The sequence below is a fragment of the Danio rerio genome, chromosome 2, assembly GCF_052040795.2.
Source record: "Danio rerio strain M-AB ecotype USA chromosome 2, GRCz13ab, whole genome shotgun sequence".
NCBI lineage: Eukaryota > Metazoa > Chordata > Actinopteri > Cypriniformes > Danionidae > Danio > Danio rerio.
This window is the reverse complement of record NC_141022.1, coordinates 41,492,091-41,515,117: the sequence shown is the minus strand read 5'-3', so window position 1 is coordinate 41,515,117 and position 23,027 is coordinate 41,492,091. Positions and strand designations below refer to the sequence as shown.

The 23,027-nt window shown below is 36.9% G+C and overlaps 1 protein-coding gene across 2 annotated transcripts in view; it reads left to right on the top strand.

The window, feature by feature from the left end:
* Positions 1–21,232, top strand: part of chd8 (chromodomain helicase DNA binding protein 8) — a 31,823-nt gene extending 10,591 nt beyond the window's left edge. The window contains 23 exon segments of one of the 2 annotated variants that reach the window (NM_001347671.1): positions 10–153; positions 269–367; positions 452–611; positions 2,828–3,038; positions 3,147–3,342; positions 3,450–3,620; positions 4,240–4,530; positions 4,625–4,845; positions 4,965–5,167; positions 5,455–5,611; positions 5,701–5,790; positions 6,269–6,372; positions 7,806–7,929; positions 8,054–8,129; positions 8,216–8,490; positions 8,568–8,800; positions 12,097–12,744; positions 15,330–15,676; positions 17,387–17,473; positions 17,574–17,675; positions 17,756–17,866; positions 19,858–19,962; positions 20,048–21,232. In NM_001347671.1, the coding sequence (NP_001334600.1) occupies positions 10–153; positions 269–367; positions 452–611; positions 2,828–3,038; positions 3,147–3,342; positions 3,450–3,620; positions 4,240–4,530; positions 4,625–4,845; positions 4,965–5,167; positions 5,455–5,611; positions 5,701–5,790; positions 6,269–6,372; positions 7,806–7,929; positions 8,054–8,129; positions 8,216–8,490; positions 8,568–8,800; positions 12,097–12,744; positions 15,330–15,676; positions 17,387–17,473; positions 17,574–17,675; positions 17,756–17,866; positions 19,858–19,962; positions 20,048–20,425 (4,533 nt within the window). In that variant the 3' untranslated portion in view covers positions 20,426–21,232. 2 annotated transcript variants of the gene reach the window in all.
* Positions 21,233–23,027: the final 1,795 nt, after the last annotated feature.

Sequence of the window (23,027 nt, the reverse complement as noted above, 5' to 3'; positions counted from 1 at the left end):
AATTTTCAGGAGCATAAAGTGTTGCTTACTGGCACTCCACTACAAAACACAGTAGAGGAGCTCTTCAGTCTGCTGCACTTTCTGGAACCGGCCCAGTTTCCCTCAGAGATAGAGTTCTTGCGAGAGTTTGGAGATCTTAAAACTGAGGAGCAGGTAAAGAAATGCTGTAATGTCTTGGCAGGAAGTATTTCCTCGCTTGTTGAGCGATGTGACCGCCCAAATGGGCATTAGGAAATCTCAACATTCTGTCTCTATCTTTTATAATCAGGTGCAGAAACTACAGTCAATCCTGAAGCCCATGATGCTGCGCAGACTGAAGGAAGATGTAGAAAAGAACCTTGCCCCCAAGCAAGAAACTATTATTGAGGTATGATTGATCATTAGGACAGTTTGTAAATTGATTGTTTCTCTTTGCTTTGTAAATTTAGACTGTAAATTTTTGTAATCCTAGGTGGAGTTGACCGATGTACAGAAAAAGTATTACCGTGCTATTCTGGAGAGAAACTTCAGCTTCCTTAGCATGGGAGCCACACAAAACAGCAATGTACCCAATCTCCTCAACACAATGATGGAACTTCGAAAGTGCTGCAACCACCCATACCTCATTACAGGTACTGAATTTATGCCTTTTATTTCTGTGAAATGTTGTTTAAGTCAGTCTAGCATTACAATCTCCAGGGTCATGGGATTTGTCGAGTATCCTGGAATTTTTAAGTCTATTACAGACATTGAACGTCAGGGAATAATTTTTTTTTCAATGAATATCAGGGATTTTTGTTTGTCATTTTAATCTCCTTAACATTTGTTTTTTCTTTACCATGTTTTTTATAACATTGGGCCCTATCATACACCTGGCGCAATGTGGCGCAAGGCGCGGCGCAATACTTGTTTGGTAGTTTCAGCTTGGCGCAAGAGTAGTTTTGAGGCATTGCGCTACGCTGTTTAAATAGCAAATGCATTAGCACTCATGTGCGTCCATAGGCGTTCTGGTCTCAAAACGAAGGGCGCGACGCAGCTGGCTCTTAAAGGGAATGGGAGATAAGACTCTAATTGGTTTATTCTCAAAACACACCTATAACTCATTAAGAAAATAAACTCAACCCTTTTAGACCATGCGCCACGGCGCAAAGCGGATTTTCCTGTCCTTAAATTAGCAAAAATGCGTTCTGACACGCCCTGAAAGCGCTTGCGCCCTGCTTTTTGCGTTCTGCGCATGGACCGTCAAAATAGAGCCCATTGTTTCACATGTTTTGCCTATTGTCATGGTTAGGCCATTTGTCATTGCTGTTTTATTCCTATCCCTATTCCCAATCAAATGCAATCACTATAATGTATCTGTTAAAATGCTTTATGTGGCTATTTTGTGTCTGCTCAGTGCTCAACCTATTCCTCCTAGATTTTGCGTTAAAATTTCATATTTTTGAAGCTTAAATTTCTGATTTTTCCAATGCCTTATAGGCAATTTGTGCTCAATATTCACATCACAGGATCTGTAATGTGGAGTCAGGATTATTACAATTATTCCTTAATAAGGAATTATTGTGCATTTTGTCAATTTTTACAAAAGTAAGTTTTATTTAATAATGTATACAGGGCTCGAAATTACGACCATTTTGGTCGCATATGCGCCCGAAATTTTATCTCTGCGACCTTAAAATATATTTGGGAGCAATTGTGTTAGTGCATAAAATTGTTGTGCGAGACCAGTTTTTACTGCAAAATGTTTACCACATGCGCGGATTCTGGAGACATTCACGCAGAATGAATGTCTGCACTTGAGACGCAAAACGCAGCTCTCAAGAATGGTTGAATGAAGAAAACAGTTGTCATGTCTACTTGCTGCAGTAAACAAAGCCAAGTCCGTAATGCTTGCCCCGCCTTCGCTTTTCTTATTGGCCCACTGCTCTAGCACTGAAATATCAGCTGTCAATTACTCAGTCAATGCCTTCTGGTTTGGGATGACAGAGAGCTACTACTGTGAAAAATTGTAAAGCGCTAAATATGAGAATAAAGATAACACTGACAGATTTTGTTTTAGAAACCATGGCATCTAAAGTTACAAATAATGACACATCTTACTAGTGATCATGTGCTGAATGTTAATTAATTGTTTGTTTGATTATTTATTTCTGTATAAAACTCCATTTTACCATTGCTCTATTGTATTTATCTATGTTGCAATTAGTCTATTATATTCTCTGCAGATGCACTCTTCTACAAAATCTTCTCTTTCAATGTAAATGTATTAAGTATTTTAAAATCAAGCTATTTATGTTGTTTGGTGAAATATCACGATATAAATCACACATTTTTTTTCCCAATATCGTGAAATGCAGCCCTTATTTGCTGCATTTCTTGTGTTTTGCTGTGAAAATATATACAAACTTGAGGTATATCAAACTGGATGAGCACTTTCTATGTGCAAATATTATATTATTTAACATAAAACAAAACAGATGGTGCTTCAGGAATTTTAATAGTGTCCGGGGTGGCCAAAATCGACAGTAAATGTGCAGCAATTAAAAAAATGGCCAGCTCCTTAATTTTGCACCATTTGTTGGATTTTTGTGTTTGATTTGGCAGTCTCAATATTCTTGAGGGACTGCTCAACACAACAGCTGCCTGTTTTTTTTTTATTCATTATAGCTCATGGAAATTCAGCTTTTGGTCAGGGAATTTGACGTTTGACTTTGTGTTTACCTTTGTTTATATGTAGCACAAGAGGTACTATATTAAACATGTTGACAACTTTGGTGTTGTTAGCACTATTTAAATCACATATCGTGTCACCTGTTTGATTTATCATTGCTCATCTGTCCCTGTGCAGGTGCTGAGGAGAAGATCGTGTCTGAGCTGAGGGAGGTGTATGATCCTCTGGCTCCGGACTTTCATCTCCAGGCTCTGGTGCGCTCTGCAGGGAAACTGGTCTTGTTGGATAAGCTGCTTCCTCGCCTCAAGGCTGGCGGGCACAAGGTGCTCATCTTCTCCCAGATGGTGAGGTGCCTTGACATCCTTGAGGACTACCTCATACACAAGAGGTACATGAAAACGTGTGATATTAAAGGCAACTGTAGCCAAAGGATTTTTTGATTCTGCCATCTGGTTTGTTAGATGGATCTAAAAATAGATGTGTGCTGTCTGATCAGATACCTGTATGAGCGCATTGATGGACGGGTCAGAGGAAACCTGCGACAGGCGGCCATTGATCGCTTCAGTAAACCTGATTCAGACCGGTTTGTCTTCCTGCTTTGTACTCGGGCTGGAGGTTTGGGCATTAATCTGACCGCTGCTGACACCTGTGTCATTTTTGACTCTGACTGGAACCCGCAGAATGATCTTCAAGTGAGGATCTTACAGCACATACTTATCTTCATAGTAATTTTAAGGCAGTAAAGATTTAGTTTCCTGTCCCATGTGGTCAGTCTCACAGTGTATTCTCTCTTATACAGGCTCAGGCACGTTGCCATCGTATTGGTCAGTCTAAAGCGGTAAAGGTGTATCGTCTCATTACCAGAAACTCCTACGAGAGGGAGATGTTGGACAAAGCTAGTCTTAAACTGGGGCTTGACAGAGCCGTTCTGCAGAGCATGAGTGGAAACAAGGAAAGCAGTGTCAACGGGGTAAGACTAAAAGAAATCAGCATTACTCTTTTTAAAGGGATAGTTTAGACCAAAAGGAAATCCCTGACAATTTTTACTTTTAAAATATATAATATAAAAGGCGGTATAAGTTTCTAATGGTATGATAACCTTGGATAAAAAATATCACTGTATTCTGATCACTGCTCTAAAGCATGTTATCTTTAGCATGTTTTCTTTTTTGTATTTAACAAAAATACAAAATACCCCATTGAACAAAATAAATTTTTTTTAGGAAACATTTATAGTATTTTGTAACAGTAAACATGTCAGGCTACATAATTAAAATAAATCATTGACTTCTGCTCTTTTCATTAGTTTCAAAAACACAGATTTCTTTACAACACAATTAAAAAACACATAAAATACATATACCTTAGAAACAGTATAACAGAAGAATTAAACAGTTTTATAAAAACTTGAGCGGCTTTTCCAAATCACTGTAAACCTTAAAACCGGTTATTGTCCCATACCTATTGTCATTTCAAACCTGTATGTCAGTTATTGTTTGAAATCATTGATTAAAGCATGCAAGTACAAGACAAAATTCCTCAGTTTGTGATGCATAGTCATTCAGTCATTTGCTTTAAACTTTCCTCAGATCCAGCAGTTCTCTAAGAAGGAGATTGAGGATTTGCTTCGTAAAGGTGCTTATGCAGCCATAATGGATGAGAATGACGAGGGCAGTCGTTTCTGTGAAGAGGACATCGACCAGATCCTTCAGAGACGAGCAACTACCATCACAATAGAGAGCGAAGGCAAAGGATCCACTTTTTCCAAGGCTAGCTTTGTGGCGTCTGAGAACCGCACAGATATCGCTCTAGATGATCCCGAGTTCTGGCAGAAGTGGGCTAAGAAAGCAGACATAGACATGGATTCTCTCAACAGGAAGGTACTGAGTAGTATCTAGAAAACTTGGTTTAGTATATCTATTATTTATTTTTATTCCTTCAGCTAATTTATTTATTTATTTATTTTTCATGCAGAATACTCTTGTCATCGACACACCAAGAGTAAGAAAGCAAACACGTCAGTTTTCCAGCCTGCGTGGAGAGGGTGGTGATCTCTCTGACTTGGACAGCGATGATGACTACCCACCCCATAATTCCCGTCAATCCAGAGCCTCCAGACGCTCTGACCGGCATTCTGGAGGAGGCTATGGTCGCACAGACTGTTTCCGAGTGGAGAAACATCTACTCGTTTATGGGTGGGTTACCATTTTAATCCATAATATATGAAATCGAGTTGAAATATGACTAATTGTATGAACTCTGGTGTGAGATATTTGAAATCTCATGGAATATGAACATGGCAATCTTTCCACAGGTGGGGTCGTTGGCGAGACATCCTGTCGCATGCTCGCTGTAAGCGGCGTCTCAGTGAACGGGACGTAGAAACCATCTGCCGTGTCATCCTGGTTTTCTGTCTGATTCATTATCGTGGAGATGAGAACATCAAGAGCTTCATTTGGGAGCTGATTACCCCTCCAGAGAATGGACGAGAACCACAAGCTCTGCTCAATCACTCTGGTGTGGTGTCTTCCCAATATGATCTTTTTTTAGTTTAGCGCTCTTTAATGCTGCCAGAAAGCAGCCTTGGGTGTTATTCTATCATGTATTCAGTAAGATCTACACTTACGTTTAATCTTCTTTTCTTATTCCACTGCTTTCATCGTGTATGTAGGATTGTTGCTTTTCAACTTTCATGTCAATTAATACATTTCAAGCCTGTGTAGGGTTTGAAACAGCATTATTTTAATGTCAAGTAGACGGAGAGCTTTTATAGAGGCATGTAATGGCTTTCTCCTTTCCTTTAGGTCTGTCCATCCCTGTTCCTCGCGGCCGAAAGGGAAAGAGAGTGAAGGCTCAGAGCTCTTTTGACGTGCAGAAGGTTGAGTGGATCCGCAAATACAATCCTGACAGTCTGCTGCTGGATGACAGTTACAGAAAACACCTCAAACACCAGTGCAACAAGTACGTAAGATCCATCTAGGGCACTGTTTCATCATTTAATTGGCCTTGAGTGTCTTAATTTGGCTCTTTCTCCTTTTTCTTTCTTTTAGGGTTTTGCTGAGAGTACGTATGCTTTATTATCTGAAGCAGGAGGTCATTGGAGAACATGCTGATTCTGTATTGAGTGGAGCTGATGCAAGGTATACATCGCCTCATGTTGTTGCTTTAGAGCAGTAATTGTCAATAGCATGTGCTAAATACACAATTGATAAATGCGTCAGGCAGAAATGCCTTGCAGGTAGTACTACCTGTGCTTACATCTTTTGGTCAACTGGTCACATAGTTATAAACAAATATAATTGATACCTCTAATTAAAGTTATTTATTTGTTTGGTTAAAGAACTACTTTTCAGGATTGCAGTTTTAGGAATTAATGTTCTTCAATTTTATTCTTAAACAATAATTACATGACTCAAGAATTTGCACTTCTTTCTTCCTGCAAGAGGAAATGTAGAGTCTGACACAGCAAAAAAAATGCATGTTCATTCTAAAAATACCTGTGGATTAATTGTTTTTCAGCCTACATGTGAGGTTTTGTAATTAATCAGAGTTTTCTTTTCTTTTTTTTTTGGAAACCCCTTTATATTCTGTCACTAATGCTAATGTGTTTTCTTGCAGGGATATTGATATCTGGTTGCCTGAAATGGAGCAGCAGGATGTTCCATCTGGCTGGTGGGATGCAGAAGCTGACCGATGTTTGCTTATCGGAGTCTACAAGCATGGTATGTGTAAGCTTTTACCCTCATTTCATCTTCAGATGTGTCTGAATGTTTTAGAAGAAGTATTTTTTTTAAGAAGGAATCTAATACAGGGTGTCAGCAGGGTCTTAAAGTATTAAAAGTTGATAAATCAATTATGAGAAAGTGAAAGCTCTTAAAAGATATTAAAGTCTTTTTTCCCTCGTAATCCAGTTTTTATGAGGTCTTAAATGTTGTTCAAGCGTTGTCTAAAGTGTTTGACTCCAAAAAAGCATAAATATATTTATTTTTCTTGATTGGTTTGGGTCAGGTGCATCTGGCCAAGCTCTTCTGTCCGGTTGATTACATGTAATTTGTGACAAACACGGGAAGGTTATGTTGCTCTCTCCACATATAGTAAAAACATAGAGTAAGGCTATTCAATTGGCGGGCCGAACTTAGCCCATGAGGCAATTTGTTTTAGCCCTCCAAATAGTGTGACCAAGACATCAAAAATAAATTTAGTTTAGTCGAAAAACGGCTGCTATAGTTATAAAGGGACATGCGTCTGTTCAATACAGCACAAGCTGCAGTTGAAGGCTGACATTAAGCGAGTGACTCGAGCAGCCGAAAAAATTTGGATACTAAGCTTTAAGGCTTCTCAACGATGCGTTTCTGTTGCACGGAACGAAACTGCTAAAACTAAACAAAGTTATGCCACCTGTGTGCTAGTTTAAGGTTCTGAGCTTATACTGGGCTATTAATTATGCACACTGGATTACCTATAGCAGTGGGCCGTTCACATATCACATCTTTTCTGCGCGCAAGTTTGTTATTTCCAATATGCCAATATCCGCTTGTGCCTTCCACACGCACTGTGTAGAAAACATCTCATGCTGTAGTGGTGAGAGTTATGCGTGTCTTTTAGTGCAATGTAAGCAAAAGATATTGATGAATTGTTTCAAATTATTAAAATGATTATGTATGTATGGATGCAGATGATAAGTTTATTTAAATACTTGTCTAATATAAAGCTTGAATTTATATTAGATGTGATAACCGTAAAACCTTGATTACTCTTCTGACTATATAACCGTACAACCACAATCTATAACTGTTGCATCCATAATTGTTATGCAGTACAAAACATAACATATGAATGTGTTTGAATGTAGAAGAAGCCTACTTAAGCAATACACTAATTTAGTTGTGCTTTGAAATGCATCATTTGAATGTTTGTAAAAAAAAAAAAAAAAAGCCATATTGTACAATGCACTGATATTATACAGTTTCAAAATAAATTGTATTAACATTTTAACGTAGAAAAATACAACGTGCGTGTCTTGAGCAGAAATGCATAAAATGGGCTTTTATATGCTGTTGTGTCATCTCCTATATTGCAAGTCATATCTCTCCGGCCCCTCATTTGGGATGCTGATGACTGATGTGTTTTTCACTCTGTATCTTGTTATTTTCAGGATATGAGATGTACACCACCATGCGTGCAGACCCCTGCTTGTGTTTTGTTGAGCGATGTGGTCGTCCAAATGAGCAGGACATTAATGCAGAGCAGCAAGCAGCAGACCCAGAGCTTGGAGAGGGGTTAGTTTCAAATAGAGCTGATCTCCTAGATTCTAATACTGCAGCTCATGTGATTAACTGAAATATTTAACCATAAATTTTACAAATGTTTATTGTTGCCTCATATATACTTTTTGTGTCTTAGAGGGGACTACGACAAGTACTCTGAAGATCCAGAGTTCAAACCCGCAACGAGACATGCCAAGGAGATGTATGAGGAGGTAAATGCTTTTTTTTATTTATTATTTCTCTCTCTAATGGAAATAGGAACTTAAATGAAATTGTGTTTTTATGCTTTGCTCCTCAGGGTGATTCGGTGAATGCAGATGGTGAGATTTGTGTGGAGGATCGATCTGCCCCTATGCAAGTTGAAGGACCGTCTTCGGGATCATCAGATTTGTGTTACTGGCCCACCAGCTCATCGCTCACAGCCCGACTGCGACGTCTTATCACAGCTTACCAACGCAGTTACAGACGAGAGCAGCTTAAGATTGAGGCAGCAGAGAAGGGGGACCGTAGGCGAAGACGCTGCGAACAAGCTACCAAACTCAAAGAGATAGCCAGACAAGAGCGACAGCAACGGTATGTTCGTTAATAAAACCTGAAGCATAATCTTCAGTCTCACTTTCCCAGAATTCTCACAAGCTTCTCTATTTCAGGTGGACTCGTAGAGAAGAGTGCGACTTTTACAGGGTGGTATCGACATTTGGGGTGGAAAGGATTAAGAAAGAAACAGATGCTCCAGAAGGGGACGAGCATCACATGGACTGGAATCGTTTCCGTTCTTTTGCTCGACTCGATAAGAAAACCGATGAGAGCTTGACACGTTACTTTAAGTGCTTCATGTCCATGTGTCGGAAAGTGTGTCACATTCGGCCAGGACGTGGAGACGGTATGTTATTGTTTTTTTTTTTCTTATACACAAAACTTAAAATGTGTAAACCAGGGGTCACCAACATGGTGCCCGCGGGCACCAGGTAGCCCGCGAGGATCACATGTGTTGCCCACAGGCCTGTTCTAAAAAATAGCTTACCATAGCGCCACTTACCAGTAAGCTTCATCTAATATAGAAGTAATCATTTAAAAATGTAAATATTTGCAGAGAAATATAAAAATAAAGTGTTGCACATTGATACATTAAATACAGGGTATTTCCTACCCTGTTAAATCATCGTTGATAACTTTTGTGAGAATCATTAACATGATCAGTGTCTTCACATGGATGAATATCTTTTTTATTATTACCAAAAACAAAGTATAATTGAAAGTAAATTGAGCAAATTTGTTATTTGAGAAGTGTTTATCAAACTGGTAGCCCTCCACATTAATCGGTACCCAAGAAGTAGCTCTCAGTTTCATAAAGGTTGGTGACCCCTGGTGTAAACCATCCATCCCGCCCAGCCAATTTGACTTGTTTTCAAGCAAGACAAGATGCTGAATGTTTTGTGATTTTTTTGGTCTCACTTTTTGGGTCGGTTAGGATTATCATGCCTTAAATTCCATTCGATGTCTTGGTGCATCACATTGCATTGACGGTGCTTTCCATACACGTATTTTTTGTATTTTACTTCACAGCACAATAATTCTTGTATTCAAATTTTTGAATATATTTATATATTTCTTGTAATACAATTTTGTCCTTTAATGCAAGCTATTATTGCATTAATATAGATATAGATAGATATAGATCTGACTATCAAAAAACTGCACCTTTAAAAACTCAAGTTCATGCACAGTACAACATGAGCATTAATAGCAAATAAACAAATGTAAATATTTCGCTCGATTTCTGAGTCTTGTCAAGCGAGTTCTTACACCCCTATGATATTAGTCACATGCTCAACAGGAAGGGCTGCAATTGGCTCTAACGCTTGATGAGTGACACTGATAAACAGCAACGGTGATCACAGCTGATCCATGATAGACGTGGAGGAGAAAACTTGCGAAAACAATACCCCATGCCAACAGGTCAAAGGTCCACATTGAGAGAGAAAGAAATGGAGTTTACTTTCATTTTCTCCATAGCTGTGAAACAGGGCTTCTGCTGTAACTTTTGTGTCCGAGAAAGACTGTCCAGCAAACACACATGCAGTGAATTGTGCACAGTTTCTGTGTTTTTAGGTAGTTGGAGTGTTTTAATTACTCGCGGGCGCCTCCCTCTAAATAGTAAACTATCACTATATGAGCACATATGAGATTAGTGACGTCAGTACATAATAACTGGTTATGATCTATTACTGCTCGGATACTGAATTGTTTGTGTGTGCGTCTCGGTGCACAGATGAAACAAGTCATTTTGACACCCCTAATGTTTAAAATATAATAGTGTCATAATAGCTTATAAATTGGACGTTTTATGATTTTCATTGTTAATAAATAATAATTAAATAAATAAAAATATTTTAAAACACACAAGATTGAATTAAAAACGTGTTTGAAATGGTAGTTGTTGTAAAAATATTCTTTGTACTTAAGATATTTTATTTATTTCTTTTTTTTATACTTTTTAAGTTCGTTATGTCTATTCTTGTGCGCATATTGTGAGTGACGTGCATGCGCCGCTCACACTTTCCACGTGCACTAGTGCACAGTGCGAGTGCACTGAGAGTCACGTGACAAGAAATGGACCAATCAGGTACAGTTGAAGTCAGAATTATTAGCCCCCTTTTCATTTTTATTTTCTTTTTTAAATATTTCCCAAATGATGTTTAACAGAGCATTGACATTTTCACATTATGTCGAATAATATTTTTTCTTCTGGAGAAAGTCTTATTTGTTTTATTTCGGCAAGAATAAAAGTAGTTATTAATTTTTTTAAAAACATTTTTGGGACATAATTATTAGCCCCTTTAAGCTAATTTTTTTTTCAATAATCTACAGAACAAACCATCATCATACAATAACTTGCCTAATTACCCTAACCTGCCTAGTTAACCTTATTAACCTAGTTAAGCCTTTTAATGTCACTTTAAGCTGCATAGAAGTGTCTTGAAAAATATCAAGCAAAATATTATTTACTGTCATCATGACAAAGATAAAATAAATTAGTTATTAGAAATAAGTTTTTAAAACTATTATGTTTAGAAATGTGCTGAAACAATCTTCCCTCTATTAAACAGAAATTGGGGAAAAAAATAAACAAGGGCGCTAATAATACAGGGGGGCTAATAATTCTGACTTCAACTGTACATACTATTTATAGAATCTGCACGTCATGCTGCAAAGCGAGAAAAAAACTACAAAATGAAAATACCAAACAATTTCATAATACAGTTGATCAAAAGTGCCTTTCAGGCAGAGGTTCAGCAGCCTTTGACTACATTTGTTCTCTAATATGTAGCTTAGATTTACATTAGACAAATGCTATATATTTTTAATTTATTATTCTGTCATTTATTTTCAGTGTAATATTATTATTTATGTTTCAATGCCAAAAACTTTTTAAACTTATTTTTAAGTATATAGAGAAATGGATTATCATCATTTTGTGCTATCTTGATTGGTTACTCTGCAGCAATAAAAACACATTAAAATATAATTTTCTAAACTAGTAGTGTTTTGTTATTAATGTATGCATGATAATCGCGATAAATCTAAAACCATGATTATTTTTCAGACTATAATCATACAACCAAAATCTATAATCGTTGACTCCCTATTAACAACATGAAGTCTTATAGAAAACAAGAACTGCTAGTTACAAATTAGGGTTAAGGTGCAATTTAGAGGTTTAGTCATTGCTTGTTCGAAGTAAATAATCCCATTTTATCAGATAATATTCCTCTTTATCTTTCAGTTACTGGAGGGAAAAGGTCTTTTTTTCTCCAAATAACATATTAAACTATCACTATACAGAATAAGTTCCATGTCGCATGGCTTCTCTTGAACTTTTTATAATATTTCATATATCATATCATGGAGGTTAAAATTATTTTACAGCTTGGCTTAAGTAGTTATGAAGTAAATAATTGTTTAATAATTTAATAAAGTTAAATAAAAATGTAAATAATTAATTTCTTTTCCTGGTATAAAAATAGCATTTTTAAAATTGGGCTTTCTCACATACACAGGTTTTTTTAGATTGCTATAGTCCCACCAAACAAAACTACAGCAAAACACCAAAAATCTTTATTTCTAATTCTTTAATAACACTTTTTTTTTCCCTGTCATCTTTTCTTCCTTTATTAGAATCTCAAGATATGTCTCAGTCTCTGGCCCCGATCACAGAAGAGCGAGCCTCACGAACTCTCTACAGGGTCACCCTGCTGTGTCGGTTGCGTGAGCGTGTTCTTCCTCACCCCTCGCTCGAGGAACGCCTCAGTCTGGCACCACAAACCTCTGACCTGCCCAGTTGGTGGAGCATCCCAAAGCATGACCACGAGCTGCTCTTAGCTGCTGCCAGACATGGAGTGAGCCGCACTGAACTCTCCATCTTCTCTGACCCACTGTACTCCTTCAGTCAGAGCCGCCTCGACTACCTCCAGAACCAGCAGGCTCAAGCAGCTGCACAAATCCACGCCTTCAGTCAGTCACAGGATCCAGCCGGCATCAAAGAAGAGGGCCTGGAGGATGAGTCTCGACTGCTGGGTGTGGAGGCTCTCTGTCCGTCAGACTCTCCGGCCATGCTGCTCTCTCATTCTGACAGCAAAGTTGGCATTCAGGCTGGCTGGGTCTGGAAGAAGAGCAAAAACAACGGGCCGAGTGAGAGGAAATTGGGAGGGGGAGGAGGAGGGGCTTCAGACTCTGATTCTGATTCAGATTCAGGCTCGTCTTCGTCCTCTCGGCATTCAGGCAGCTCAGATGATAGTGGAGACAGTGATGTGGAGAGAGAACAAGGTAAGCGGACACTTTATTTTGAAGTCCTCATGATATCTAAATTGACTCGGTGCACTTTTGTTAGTTTTCCATGATATTTTTAGAGTGAAATGTATAGTCAATGCGCTGTTACTCCAGACAAAAATAGTTCGTTGCGTTTAGAAAGCACATTATACAAAATATAATGCTTTATTTTCACGAAATTAACTGTAGAAAAAATATATGATATTTGCTTATTGGTTCCAAAATAAGGCAGAAATCTTTTGAAGGAAACTAAAACATTTTTATTAGCTGTGATTTTAAATCAGGGGTCTCAAACTTAAATTGGCGGGGGCCATATCAATGACTGACAATTCATAAAAGTGGAAGTGGAATTCTCATGTAATTGATGCATTCAGACTTTCTTCCCCAGAGCATACGCAGTCACAGCTTCTTCTTTTTTGTTTCTTATTGTACGTATTGAAGGGGTAGTTAAAGTTGCTATGAAAATACTACAATTTAATAATAGGCATAGTAATATTATAATTACTGTGTCCCAATCTTTACTCAACCAAAAGTTTAACAGATAACACAAGAACAGCAGAAAGTAGATTGGGTAATCTTAGATTGGGTAAGAGACTTTACTGGCAATTGTTCTTCTCAATCACTTTTTTTTTTTTGTAAAACTACAACAAAAAGGTGGTAGGGGTGTATATTCACTATTACTTTAACAAGTTCATTTCAGCCAGCAGTCAAACTTTACTAATGCAGATTTTTTTATACAAATCTTAATATGCATATTAAATGAGAGCATTTGAATCGAATATTAGCAAAACTATCATATTTACACCACCCTCATAACCCATAAGCCATTGAGATGAGCTTGTACAACACGATACAGGTGGTGTAAAACTAATTATAATCAAATCACCCTTGAATATTTTTTAACATATAGCTTTAGTAGAAATGGAGCATCTACAGACAGATATTTCAGCGTTTAAATCAGCTCCGGAAATAATCTGCTTGTGGTACTTTCGAGCGCATGCTGAGAAAAACCAAATGCAACCCAAACATATAGTACAGTACTTAAGACGTCCAGTAGGTGGGGGGTCAAAACCACTAGTGGCTATATGTGACTGCACTGCACAACAATGATAGTGATTCAAAAATATATGTTTTGTGGGGACGAATCTCATATTTTTGACATCATATGCGGGCCGGAGGGAGGAGGAGGGGGGACGCAAATGGCCTGCGGGCTGGCAGTTTGAGACCCCTGTTTTAAATATTAGTTTTTTATAATATATAAAACCTTTCTGATCAATTGAATGTAATGTTGTTGAGTGGGGACAGTTAGTTAAATGTATTTTAAAGTATTTTTAACAAGAGTATATGTATTCTGTAAAACTTTAGGGTTTATGGGAAGTGCTAGATCTTGGCTTCCTTAACTTTTTGTTAAATCATTATTCTTTGAGACAAAGAATAAAACAAGTGCATATTTTTTTAAAGTTTTAGTAATAAGATTTCTTTCATTTGGATTATGAACATTATATTTTTATTTTGCTTGAAGATGGGCAACAAAAGCTTCTAAGGCGATAACATTTTTTTAGTGTCACTATTAAAGATCTAAAGTTATTGTGATTTATTTTTCTCAAATGTGGAAGAACAGCATATGTCCAGGTAGTGTGGAATAACAGTATAACTCCAATTCATGATAACACTTTAAACCACTTCAGAGCTGATTCCTTTATCTTAGTTTTAATACAGTAACAGAAACTTCAGGTTAATAAGCATTTCTTTAGAGTTTATTATTATTATTGTTATTATTTAATACAAAAGTACAGTATGAACAATGTACAATATAAAGTTCTTTTTACAGTACAGGCAATAACAATCAATTATTAACAATAAATAAATGCAACAATAAACGCATACAACGCAGACATACATTTTAGCTAAATGCCATGGTTTATTTAGAAAAGCCATCTCAAAATATAAATAAATATATTAGCAAATAAACTCTGCTTGCCATAGTTTACACAGGACTGGTGGGAAATATGCATTGACTCCGCTTTATTATATATGGTATGTGGTTTATTTTGATAGGTTGACTGTTTTTGCGCTGTTTAGCACAAGAGAGAGAGAGTCCTTCCATTTGTTCATGTTTGCTCTCCTTTTTTTTTCTTTTTTTTTTTTTTTGCTTGTTATCTAAGTTTTAATTATGCGAAACGGACATGACATCAAGCAGCATCTCTATTCTTCTTAGTGGAAATAAACGTTTTTTTCACGCTTTATTTAGCTATTTTAATGTTTAAAATGCAGACTCTTGGTCTTGCGAAAATATCCCCAAACTGTTTCTGTATACAAAGTTCATGAATAAAATTAAAGTCACATTATTTTATTAATTATTTCTTTTTTTGACGTATACGGTTGTTCGTCAGATGCACTCATTTAATGCACGGTGTTCCAGAAATTCAACAAATGAGACTGTCTGGCTTTCATTCAACTTAGTTTAACTTGCGTTTTGTTTTTCTTTGCTCATCTTTATTATTCTGGGTGTGATGCACTGTTGTTTTCTGCACAGCTCTACTAGTTGCTCATTCTTAACTAGAATGATTTTGATCTCTCAGCAGCAGCTCTTAAGATGTGTGATGGTGATGAAGAAAACAGCATCCTCTCACTCACGCCGTCACAGGAAGGAGCTCCACCTGAGTCCCTCACTGACCCTCTAAGAGTGGACTGGCCCAAAGACCGCATTCTGATCAACAGGATAGAAAACCTCTGTTCACTGGTTATTACGGGACACTGGCCGTCAGGTCGCCGCTACATCTCTGACATCCAACTTAACACTGTATCTGATGAGCATGAACTCGGAGATGACCTCGGTTACTCACGGGTGGCACGAAAAATCAACAGTACCTTATCTGCAGAGGCTCTCGAAGGCCAGGAGTCAGAGTTTACAGTAAAGCTCCTAAAGGTGAGATCAAGATTCTTCAAGTCTGAATGGAAAATAGCATGTACTTTTACATGCTGATAGACCAAGTTGCTGCAGTCAGCTAAATTTACAAATATACATTGGGTGGAGTAATCTAAAGAATGGAAAAATGATTGAGTTACTAAATAAACAGAGGTGTCAGATAAATCAATTAAATTTTTTTCTGCTAAATACATTTTCAGCAATTACTTGTTAACATTTACTTGTGTTAGAATATAAAGGCATATTTACTAGGGATGCTCCGATCAGGATTTTTGCTGCTGATACCGAGTACTGATTTCTTGTCATTGTAAATGACCGATACAGAGTACTGATTCTGATGCTTTAAGCTTGATATAACTTTGCCATTGCATAAAGCACATTTTTTGTCTAAGTATGATATTTAATTGGAGATCTCTCCTCACCTAAGATAATAAACTAAGGATCCTGCATATAATCCTATACATATATTATTATACATATATTATCCTATACATAATATTATTATTATTATTATTATTACTGCATATAACCTAAAATATGTCTCTTATAACCATTTAGTATGGACAGAAGCAGCTTTACAGAAAATAATAAATAATATGCCGGAGACTCTCAGAGCTTCCGAGAGGTCATACGGGTTGGACACAAGATGAGAGCGGAACAATCAGCCCCATCACAGCAGCTCAAAACTGTGGATATGCAATGGTTGCAACAAAGAGACTATCACTCACGCCAATGAACTGTATAAACATCTATATTTTAGCTGCTGTGACGCATGCGCAGCGTTCGCTTATGCCCCCACGCATCATTTGTCTCTTCACATTGCAGTGCTGCTATCTGTATAGTCCAGGTGCGCATGTGCGTCCTCCTCTGTTTGTAAACTCATAAACACTTTGCGATCGGTTCATAAGATCAGCCAGATTGGCGAGTACCGATCAAGTCATTAAATGTGATTATTGGCCGATATCGATCCCCAGCCAATTGATCGGAGCATCCCTAGTATCTACACTATCCATTTAATGTGTTATAGGATCTTTACACTGAATTGTGATCAGACCCTGAGTTTGTTCAAATTGTAGTTAAAGTTGACAAATTAAAAATGAAACGCCCGAAATTACATGATAAAATGTGGATGGCATGGTGATGCAATGACGTTGATCGACTTCTGTACTATAACATGTGAAGCAAGATCATGAAACAAACATTCAAAAAGCAGCTCATGTAAACACCTAAATCACATTATTGTCTTATTCAGATTATGGCAAATAATTAGATTAATGATGTCCATGTAAACAAAGTCACTGACACATTGGTGCCTTAAATTGGCGGTTTAAGGTGACTAAATTGTAAACATCTTTATTTAATAGGGTTGGGTTGCATTCAAAAAGGTGATTTATTTTGATCTGCCATACTATGGACATCATTGTTTAAATCCACGTTTACTCCAGTATTTCTGTAGTTAATATTTTTGTAAGCAAAATAATGATACTATGGTTGAAAATAATTTTTCATTGTTTATGCCTCTTATTTTTACATGATGAATGTCTGCTGTGATGAAACGTTTAATAAACCTTTATCCAAATAGGAATAAAATCCCATGGATGTAAAAAAAAATAAAAATAAAAAATAAAAAAACGATTAATTGTGCAGCTCCAACATTTATGAATTTCAATGAAGTTTGTCTTATTTTTTATGTTTTTTTCTTTTCTTTAGGAGGAAGGCTTAAAGCTGACCTTCTCCAAGCAGGCTCTGATGCCAAACGGTGAAGGGAGTGCACGCAAAAAGCGAAAGGACCATGAGGTATAGATATGCTGTTTCATAAACTCCACTGATTAAGTTTTAGGGAAGAAGTAACCTTTAAATTGATGCCAAATGTAAAATTGTTGTTGTTGTTCTTCAGCTGGAAGATGCAGAAGGGGTTCTCCACGCTCCCCGCAGGAGGGACCTTCCCAACTGGCTCAAAGAAAACCCAGATTATGAGGTTGAGGGAGATATGCTAGAAGTAAGTACACAATTGAGGTTGAGTTCTCTTTGGGTTCTTCTTGGACTGAAGTGTCTAATGATGTTTCCTCATGGTTGCAGTTACTGGTGAACCGGACCAAAAGGAAGAGGAGGAGGAAGAGGGTGGAGAAAGGAGCAGCACTTACTGGCAGCGAGAGAGTGAAGGTCATAGACATACGGACAGGCAAGAAGGTGAGGGGAAGCAGTTGGAAGTTCTGTCGTTAACACAGAGTAAAAAGTCATTCACTGTTACACTAGTTTATATGCTGAAAAATCTTCAAAAGACATTTGCAGAAAATAACTTTAAATCATTAAAAAATTAAATAGATTTTTACATAATATTTTTCTCAACCTCTGTATTTAAATATGTAGTGTTTACTTCTCTTTATATTCATTAATTATATATCAATTTTGCATTTAATATGCAGACATGTGATTCTTCCGTATAAATACGGATTTCTGTATTTTTCGAGCTCAGTGGTGTGAACCCCTGTATTAAAGCTGCACGATTCTGGCTAAAATGAGAATCTTTTTTTGAGAATGAGTTTTTACAAATGAGAATTTGTAAAATGAGAATGAGTTTATATTTTTTTAAATAAAGATCACTATTTTCTCACGATTCTGTAGATGTAAAATAAAGCTTTTTATGAGTTGGCAATTATTATTGTTTCTTTCTCAAACATATGGTAAAACAACAATATTAATATTATGTGTAGGTCTACTGGTTTCTATACATAATTCTATTCTACTTATAAAAAAGATAATTGAATTTTGTTTGAGATATAGGCCTATGGTTGCCATCTGTCATTGAGAACATTATTAGACCATTAAATTCACTGGTAAAATCAACATTGTAAAGGCTAGAGTAGTTATACTGATACTGTAAACATTTGTTTTCATGCACAACTGTGTGTTCGCTATGAAAGAAAAAAACAGATCAAATGCTTGTTACAATCAACTCTAAAATGCGATATGATTATTTAAATGATGTGCACACTTTCAGTTTCATTTTCACTGCTAAATGCTGTTCATACTTTGCGCGCGGCTCTCAAATGATCACTCTCAGAATATTATTTACAACTTTATTACCTATTACTCACAGCCTATGCAGGTTCTGTTCACTAAAGTAGACGTGCGCACGTATATCATTAAGTAGGGTGTGTGACCCCCCTCTCCTGGTCAGCAGCTCACGTCACGTGTGATTTCCCAGCTGCGAATACAGCATTATATGAAGACAAAATTGATTTTTCGATTAATTGTGCAGCTCTACCCTGTACTGTGCGTAAATCCAAATTAAAGAAAAAAATAAAATTAAATAAATAAAAATTTCACTCCTGCACTCACATTTGCATGTCATGACCACGTGCACTCATATACATTATAAATAAAGCCAGGATGCACATTTGTTGTTATCCTCTTTAAGTCATCTGTCCTTTATATCTTTATAAATTCTGTTCTACAGCCTAGCACCTGAAATGTAATACATGAAAGTTTCATAAGTTTATATTAATTACAGTATTAAAAAGCAGGTACTACACCGAAGGAAAGGGAAATTGAAAGTGATTAACTCTTTTTAGCAGTGTGTGATATCTTTTTTTAGGGTGGAATGTTAAAGTATATTAGGTTACTCAATTAAGCTTGACTTAATATTTTTAAACTTCGAAAAATTGACTGACTAGTAGTTTATCACGTGAAATAAGGAGTCCTTAAATAACAGGAAAAATTATATTCTGTGTACACAAGAGAAATAACCGAGTTAAAGCGTCATCTAGTGGCAGTTTGTGAATCTGTCTTGACATTGAGGTACAATTATAAACCTATTAAACATTATTTTGGGGTCTCTTCTTCCTTTTTTTGTACTCAGCTGATCACATGCCTGAATATGGTTTGTGTAAATAAAATCACTTTTGTGAATTTAATTTGTTGCAGACACCAAAGTAGTTATTAGGTACTTTTCAAAAGTTAATTTTTTTTTTTCGATGTATTAAACCTGTATTATTGATCCAATCAGCATGTTTGATGAACATCATAATTTACTGCTGGTGCACATGGTTTGTAAAATTACAAAAGGCTAAAATTCAACAATGCACAATAATGTTTGTTGAGGGCCGTTGTGTTTCTTGGGATATTTGGTGCAGCTGAATATGAACGTTTGGTCTTTCCTTACACTTTTTATCTCCCAGTTTGCTGGAGTGTTCGGGCCTGCACTACAGGACCTGAGAGAGCACCTGGAGGAGAATCCTGACCACGCTGTAGCACCGGAATGGTCTGAGACTGTTCGCCACTCGGTTAGTGTCTCCAGTGTCATCTCAGTATCCTTTATTACCTAAACTTGTGCTTGTTAATTGATTCAATCTTTTTCTTGAACCTCAGGGCTTCTTGCCTGAGATTTTATTCCACAGACTGTTGAGTCCCCACGCTTCAATCCCCAAAAAGAGCCGGCATTACCTCCACACCCCTTCCCTTCAGACCGACGACCCTCTCCTGGGAGGCGGCGAAGGTGAGATGCTAGTTTCCGACGGCGCCTACATGATGGACGATGAAGACCTGGAGGACGGAGGTCACCTCACGTCATCTCACCACTTCCTCACTCCAGCCTATGATGTGAAAATGGAACCGAGCGCGCTCGATATGGACGGAGGCGACAGTTTGTCACAGGGCGGTTACGATAGCTCTGACAGAGAGGCCATTTTGGATGATGTCATCATGGCACCCAAACATTCGGACACTTCCTCGAGCTCAGAGGATTGACCAAATCTCACGTTAGATGTAGTAGACCGAGATCATGACAGTCTTTTATTTTATTATATTCTGCCTTCATTATTTTTATAATTATTATTGATGTTATTGCTTAAACTATGGAGTAACAGATTCTGTTTTTTCTTGGGTTGGATTTGTACTTGACTGTTTCGTGTAGATCGAGGAACGATACGGGCGCCCCTGTGTTATCTATTTTTTTGCTAGGGTTTTTTTCTTTACACCTCATTCAGCACATTGTGCGAAACCTTAATTCCAGCTGGTTGAAATATATGAATTTAATGCATCACCTACCCACAGTAAGCTCTGCTTTTGGTCATTTATTGGCTGGAAAAGGAGTGGTTTGTCTCACGTCCTCAGGCTGAACTGTTTAACAGTGTGCTGGAGGATCCATAGTCACGCACTGAGCTGAGCCATCATGGTGCCTCGGTCTGGTGAAGAACATGGAGTTTTTCTGTTGGATGTATATCATTTTTTTTTCTGTGAGTGCGTGCGTGTGTGTGTTGGGGGAGGGGGGTGGGTGATGTTAGGGATTAGGGTTAGTTACTGAAACAATGTTAGACAGATGATGGCTGTATTGTACAAAGTAGAGTTGGTCCTATGCCTGCAATGATGCAAAAATTATGCGTTTATTCCCGTTTCAATAACTGACTCCAACTGTCTCTGTGATATAAATATGAATAGCAGTCTACAGTGGAAACTGATGTCTGTTGACTTCATTTCATCTAGTGTTGGTATTTATTTAAGTAATGAGCACTCAAGGATTTTTTTTTTTTTTGTTGTCTGCCTGGAATACACGCCGAGTAGTAAAACAAGTTCCTTCTCTCTCATATTTTGTAACTTTAATATGGAGAAAAGTCATTTTTGATGGCTGTTTTATAATGGGCAGATCAGTAAGACGTCCAGTAACAGATTAGTATAGTTTAAACCACTCATGCAAAAGCGAAACTAGCATTGCAGTACTGAAAAGACAACTAAAGGCCTGGAAAAATGTTACCTGACAACAAGCAATGTATGTAAAGTTCATATAGCAGGGTGGCCACGGAGTCTTAAAAAGGCTTAAATTCACTGAAATATTGTGTTGTTAAACAATTTTAAATATGACTCAATTTTCCTGTGTCCAACCAAAGCTACCCTATCGGGCTGACACTTTATCACCAATAACCAATCTTAAAACTGTTTTTGTTAATGTTTAAATTTTTTTTTATTGCTAAAAGAGATACAATTCACAATAGCTGTTAGACATTTTTACAGAAAATTCTCTAAATTAAATTCTCTAATCAGGGAAAGAAAACTAAAGCAACACGTCCCTTTACATCACAGGTGTCAAACTCGGTTCCAAAAGGGCAGCAGCTCTGCACAGTTTAGTTCCAACCCTAATTAAACACACCTGAGTAAGTCCTTCAGGCTTTTTTGAAACCTACAGGTAAGTGTGTTGGAGCAGGGTTGGAACTAAACTGTGCAGGGCTTCGGCCCTCCAGGAATTGAGTTTGACACCCCTGCTTTACATGATCTTCCAATAATACAAAAGGCTATTTACAGAAGTAAGTGGGCCATTCGAAAAAATCCTCAGTGTTAAGCCCTGTATGTCATTCATAATGGTCTTGAAAGAGTCTTAAAAAGTCTTAAATTTGATTTGAAGTTTGAATTATCACAAAATAACACACATAAAAGTGTGTGTGTGTGTGTGTAGGTGGGTAAGTGTGTAAGCCTTATTAAATCACAGGGCAATTTTTTCTTATTTAAAGTTGTGTTGCTAAATTTAGCATGTGTTCAAAGCAGGGCTACCCAAACTTTTTCCCATAAACAGTCAAAAACCAAACTTGATTGAGTGCTGTGAGCCGAACATATACCAAATCGTATTTAAATTTGCCATGGGTTAATTCCTAAATTATTCAGTAATATTTAAAAAATTAGAGCTTTAAACCACATTAACTAATGCAGTATCATTTTGAACATTTTATAATGAATATTACAATATAAACATGAACAATTCCATTTATAACACAATGGAGTTCAGTTCTGAATACACTCGAGCTGCTCTTGCTCTTACCTTGATTTGCTCGCAGATGTCTTGTGCATTTTCCTCTATCTGTCAAGTGACAGTATTTACATTTTAAAAGTCTGATTCATTTACAACATTTAATTGAATTATTTAATTTCAGTTGCATTTTTTCGTAGCTCAGCAATAAAACAAATCAAAAAAGCAAAAGGTTATGTTAAATTCAAAATGGCGATCTCTGGGAATTCACCCCAATCACATTCCCATCATTCGCCCTCTATGGTGGGCCAAATCAAAGGTTAATATGTGCCAACTTTGGCCCACAGGCCCTATATTGGGCATCTCTGGTTTAAAGCTACTTTTATATATATATATATATATATATATATATATATATATATATATATATATATATATATATATATATATATATATATATTTGGCAACCTAAACGCACATTTTTCTTAGTTAAATTATACAAAAAGAACTCCATTGAATAGCTTTCACAAATCAGAGAAATGTAGATTATATTTGTAAAACAGACTCCACGATGATACAAAAACTTTGTCTCCATTCAGCTGAACTCACTTTGAA